Source organism: Microtus ochrogaster, linkage group LG4 (assembly GCF_000317375.1).
Source record: "Microtus ochrogaster isolate Prairie Vole_2 linkage group LG4, MicOch1.0, whole genome shotgun sequence".
Lineage (NCBI taxonomy): Eukaryota > Metazoa > Chordata > Mammalia > Rodentia > Cricetidae > Microtus > Microtus ochrogaster.
The window spans coordinates 23,053,861-23,059,746 of record NC_022030.1 but is presented as its reverse complement, the minus strand read 5'-3'; the positions used below and the strand labels follow the sequence as shown (position 1 = coordinate 23,059,746).

The window sequence follows — 5,886 nt, the reverse complement described above, 5'->3', positions numbered from 1 at the left end:
ACACACGGCCTGTCACAGAATATGCATCTTGCTGAGTACACACGGCTTGTCATTGCACCAGCAATTGCCCACATGTCCTAAAGAACTCTGAAGCTGGAGAAGCTGTCCCCTCACAAGCTGCCTTAGCACTCAACTGGCCAGAAAGGTGAGCAGAAGGAAAGGCTGCCCAGGACACAGGTCAAGGACTGTCTGCAGCCTGGCATGTGATTTTGGGGCCCACTCTCCTCAGCTGCCAGAAGCCATGTGTCATCCAGTTGAAAGCCTCTGTGGGTGGGGCACTCATCCTCAGCGCCTCATCTGCCTGCCAGGATGAGCTCAAACACTCGGCCGGCCCCAAACTCAGAGTATAGTCCCTGGCAGTGGTAGCCTGCTGAGTTTTTATGCCAGGGATCCCCAGCGTGTGGGCTGTGTCAGCTGGAGGCGGCCTCTCTGGAAATGCTGCCTTTCCATGGCTCTTCCAGAAGGTGCCATCACTGCATCACTGCTGCTAACCTGTTTTGTCCTGTAGGGACTAAACTCAGAGGCAAGGAGCAAGACAAGCTAAAACCACCTTTCTGTCGGATGTGGCAGTGCATGCCCGCTACGTCAGTATTCAGAGAGTGGAGGCAGGAGCTGCTCAAGGCCAGTTTGAGACACATGGCCAGCTGGAGGCCAGCTTAGGCTCAAAACAAAAGAAAACCACCCCACCATTCCCACTGAGGACCTCCTCCTTCTCCTCTTCCCTTTTGGGCGGCTCCCATGCAACTGTCAATCTCAGCACCAGGGCGGTGGCTCTAGCCCTAAGGTGGAGCGTGTCCTAGATCTGGCTGCCTATCTCTCTCACTCTCTCTGACCGGTCAGTGACTGGCCCAAGGTGTAGGTGTGGGATCCACACAGAGCCAATCAGGGATCCTGCGGGCATGAATCATCCTTCTGTATGGAAAGCTAGTACTACCTAGAAGACTTGAACAGTAGTGCCTTTGCCCAGGACTGAAGACAGCTTGCTGGACAAGAGAATGGCATTCATTACAAAATGGAGGCCAAGTCAAGTTCTGCAGTCTTGGGGCTGGAGAGATAGCTCAGCGGTTAAGAAAAGTGGCTATTTTTCCAAAGGACCCATATTCAATTCTTAGCACCTACATGGTGGCTCACACAATGCACATAAATTAAAATAAAAAAAGTTCTGCAGTTTTGCAGAAGACCAGGTCAGTCTGCCTATAGCAGGTCCTATCCCTGACCTACAGTTAGAGATCAGTGAAATATCTGTGACTTGAAGCCAGCCAGAAATATATTTCTGTATTGGTGTGGGGTACATCACTGTGCCTTCCCCTGTTGCTGGAGCTGGCCTGTAATACAGGGGTGGCTGGGTAGGACAGTGGAATTCTCTGCTCAGAATGGAGGTTGGTTGGTAATGGTGAAAGCTGCTTAGCAAGATGGCAGGGCTTGTTGAGATGCCCCAGGCCCTACTAGACTGAGGTTTGACCCCTCAACCACACCTTTTTTCCTTATGCTCATTGGAGTCAATCTCTTGGGAAAAGATTTTGTGATACTGAACTTCGATGTCACCTGCCAGATTCAGCTCCTGGCCTGGCTTCTTAGTGCTGCAACCTGTGTGATTTCTGAGTCTTAGTTTCTCCTCTGTAAAATGGACAGACTCACAAGATCACATTACTGGGCCTCTTAGGAGACATAGCAAGGATGTCCTTGGTCTGGAACCTGGTAGAATCAAGACATGGAAATGGGAGGGGATTACGGTTCTTATTTATCCAGCAGGCACACTGTGCTGGGCCCTACCTCTCGAGTCCGGAAGATGATCCTGTACTGGTACTGAGGTCCGTGGTCCTTGTGATCCTCCAGCTTCTCCCGCTTGATGCTCACCGCCACGGGCCCCAGCTTTTCATCCACGCCGAAGTAATTGGCATGCTCTGCAAAGGGAGACCAGGGAAGGATGGTCAGATGTCCGGAAGGAGAGGGCACAGGCCACGGCAGTCTGGTGCAGTGGGAGGATAAGGGGCTGGGTGCAGTCTCACACAAAGCCCAAGAATCCAAGGCCGATGGAGAACCCCTAAGAGTTTGATCACAGCCTGGTTTCGGTGCCAGAAAAGCCACAGCCTTTTCTGAATGTCAGCACGCTCATCTGACAAACAGGAACCCAGAGGCTCATGGTTTAGAGCTGGTGTGTGGGAGTGAGACAGCGTGAAAGGCTTCATATAGTACACAGTGGGTCACCAAGCCAGGGCCACTGAGATTAATCCTGGCTCTGTTAACGGCTTGCCTGGTTTAGCTCCCATTAGTTGTTGTGAAGTAGTTAAGCCCTGAGCCTAGGGAGTCTCCTGCCAGCACAAATTCAGGGTTGAGATTAGATATAAGGCTCCAGTCAGGTCACATGATGGGATTCTTAGCAGTCAAATGGGCTTAACTCAGCAATGTGAGGATTAATTGAGTTAGCACAGCACCAGGCTGGCGCACAGTAAGCACACAGCTTAAATGCTGGCCATTAGCAGCCCAGGGCCTCCCATTTGTTCGGGGCCCTGACATAGATCCCTAAGTCATGCCCGCAGATGACCATGCTGCTACAGACCTGAGTAATGGAAATACTGAGGGTGACAGACATAAATGAGTCAGGGAGCCAGGTCTCTGCTCCCCACTTTTTCCTGGACAAGCCACCGAGAATCCTACCAGGAAACAATTCTTTCTGATATCCAACTCTAGTAGGTTTTTTTTGGGGGGTGGTGGTGGTGGTGGTAGAACGCACAGCATCCTGTGTGACTTCTGTTCCAAGCTTCTATGATGTTATCAGGAAAAATTCAACAACACAGCAGATAACTGCTTCTTGTCCTCACCCTGGCATTCTGTATATTTAACCGACAGTCCCTGTTTTCAGATGCACCTGGGTGAAGGTGCACCAAGGCTAACCCAAAATACTGGGTGGGAACTAATCAGAATAGCACACTGTACTCTAAGGTGGGAGTTTACTCCTGAAGAGGCTACCGAATTTGTTGTTGGTTTTTTTCACCTACGCATAATGCCTAGCATCTCAGAAATCCCAGTACATGGTCAGTGCTCAATAAACATTCATCACAGGCCTCCACGGCTACAAAGAAGTAATTTTAGAAAGGCTACTTGAAAAAAATGTGGGGAGTAGACAGGTCTTGCTATATTATTATGTGTGTATGTAGACCTCACACTGGGAATCCTCCTGTCTCAGCCTCAGTGCTGGGATATACCTCTGCATCACCATGCCCCACCTTTACTTTCTTTCCCTTTTGAGGCAGGGTTTCACCATGTAGCCCAGGCTTCCCTCAAACTGAAGATCCAGCTGCCTCAGCCTCCCGAGTGCTGGAATTACAGAAGTGCACTATCATACCGTGCTTCTAGGTGAGTTTTAAAAACCAACAAGGAATGGCCCTTTTCATCTTGGAATCCTGTGCTACTGAAAGGGACCCTCATGGTGCCTCATCAGCGTTCTGTTATCCAGGACCTGGAACTTTCACTATCCCTTCACTGTTTGTCTTAGTGCCATTTTGGTTGGAGTATGGGATCCACTACAATCAACCCCTTTTCTCCCATGAGGCCAATCTGCAGAGTGAACCGTGTCACACAGTCAACAAGCTATCCGTTTGTTAGGACTGATAGGACACTCCAACCCACAGTCTAACTCTGAGATTAGCTCCAGAGACCCTGAGTCCCGTGAAGAACCTAGCTGACTGTTACATCTGACAAGAACCATTTATTTATTTTTGGTGGCACTGGGGCCTGAGACTAGGGCTGAGTGCTAGACTATGTCCTCCAAGGCGCCGAGTGTGCCTCTGTTTCCCTTAGTAATGAGACGGGGTCAGATGACTAAGGAGTGGGTGTGCTTCAAAGACAAGCTGGGGCCCCAGCCACTCGCTCGCATCACCTTTGCCCACAAAGTAGTCCTGGTAGTAACGAGCACCCAGGTCCACATGTTCAATGCTGTACTGCCTGGGCCGGCTCTGTGTCCTCTGCTGCTCCTTGGGCACCTCCAGCACCGAGATGCTGGCGTTTGTGCGGTGGATGCTCAGGGTGGGCTCTGTTAAGTGGGTCTCGCTGTTGCCCCCTGGGGAGCCCATGGAGGCCCGGGAGAAGCTGACGTTGCGCTCTTGCTCCCCACCGATCTCGTTGCGGAAGTGTGGGCAGCTGAGAAGAAGGTCATTGCTATTGTCATCCCCCAGGTCCTGCTCCAGGTTCTCTTTGCAGTTCAGATCCTCCGTGCTGGTGAAGGCTGGGTCCAGAGTCCCCAGGCTGTGGGCCCGGGATGCTGGGAGAGTCACCATGGCCGAGGCGGCTGAGGCCGCTGAGGCCCCTGTGGTGGTGTTGCGCCTCTGGGCCACTGACACCCTGTTGGCAGCTGCCTCATTGAGGTCAAACAGCAGGCTCTGCACATCAAAATGGGCAAAGCTCTTCTGGCAGACCCAAGGTCTACTGGCTTCCGGGGGGCTTCGGCCCTCCTCAGTCTCTCCCAGAGGCCGCATCATTTCCCCTTCAGGCTTACTGCTCCTCAGTTTCCTGAAGATGGACGAATCTACAGTGTCCCCACTGCCCAGACCCCACGCAGGTTTCTTCCGGGCCTTCTCCTTCTCCTTGAGGGGCTGCAGAGTCTGGAGACTATCTTTGGCAGGCTGGCCATTACGGGCGTCTCCCTTGGCTCCACAGCTGCCCGCAGAGAGAAGGGTGCCGGGATCCACCCGCAGGAGCTCATTGAGGCTCTGGGAGCCACGAGCCTCTGGCTGCTCGCTGCGGAACTCATTGAGGATGTCAAAGAAACTCTGCTCTGGCACACCCTGCACATCGATGGAGGATGTGCTGCCATACTCTCGGAAGAGTGGCAGCACCCCTGGGTGCCGGCTCCCCCGTGGCTCTCCAGGTTCCTCCACGTCACACTCACTGAGGGTGATCTCGCTGCTGCTTCGATGTCGCAGAGGAAGGAAGGCCCGGCCAGGGGACCGGGGCCACCCATCCTGGAATTCTACATCTTTAGACCTTCTCCTAGAGAGTCGATGGAAAGCTCTGGACCCTGAGGAAGCTGGAGTGCTGGAGGGGAGCTGTCCATTCTGTACATTTCTCATGGAATGGGCCACTTTGGTGGACTTCACACTATCTGTGTCCTGTGAGGGGCTGGGATTGCTCTGCTCTCTCAAGGCTTCTCGCTTGGGTGGCCAATCAGCCACTCTGGCACGCACACCCATCTTGGGCATCGCAGGGGTGGTGGGGCTAGGGCGGGTGGTGGCAATGGTTGGGCTCTCACCAAGAGGCTGGGACATACTGCCATTCTGGGCCCAGAATCCCATGGGAATGTAGTCCCCAGGGTGGGGCCCAGGGAGGATATCGGTGCCCCTGGCCCCACAGCTGGCTGCCAGGTCCACACCATCATTAGGAAGAGGTCGATAGGTGGTCATAGTCCTTGGGCACTAGAGTGCTGCTGCCCCTGGAAGTCTTGGTACAATGCTATGGGGTCCACTGGCCCTCAGCCATTGTTTAGGCCTGCTAGTCCTGGAACAAAGGGTGCTGGCCCCCGAAAGTGCACTTGAAGGTTGTGAGCCTGTAGAGTCCAGTTCTTCACCATCGCTGTGGACAGCAGTGCAAGCGCAATGTCAGGAGGCAGGTGTCATCCAGGGGGCTCAAGATGCAGGGGCTCAGAAGGGCAGAAAGAGCAGTGGCTGCAGGCCATGGCCTGTGGATGGGGTGGGCATCTTCCCAGCCATGCTGCAAGAGAAGAGAAGAGAAGGGAAAAGTGAGGCGTGACCAGTACACTCTATCCTCCAAAGGCAGGAAATGTGGCTTTTTTTGGTGGAGGATCCAGCTTTACTCATTTGAAAATATGATTATGGAGTGAGCCTGCCTGCCCTCCCCTCCCCTTCCTTCCTTCCTCTCTCTCTCTCTCTC

At 53.2% G+C, this 5,886-nt stretch overlaps 1 protein-coding gene across 1 annotated transcript in view; it reads right to left on the bottom strand.

Moving 5' to 3' along the window:
* The window catches only part of Sipa1l3 (signal induced proliferation associated 1 like 3), a 206,510-nt gene that overhangs the window by 79,213 nt on the left and 121,411 nt on the right, over positions 1-5,886 (bottom strand). Inside the window, exons 3-4 of the mRNA XM_005361278.3 lie at positions 3,881-5,706; positions 1,774-1,904 (exon numbers count right to left, since the gene is read on the bottom strand). Coding sequence (XP_005361335.1) covers positions 1,774-1,904; positions 3,881-5,399 — 1,650 coding nt within the window. The 5' untranslated portion in view covers positions 5,400-5,706. The remainder of the gene's footprint in view (positions 1-1,773; positions 1,905-3,880; positions 5,707-5,886) is intronic.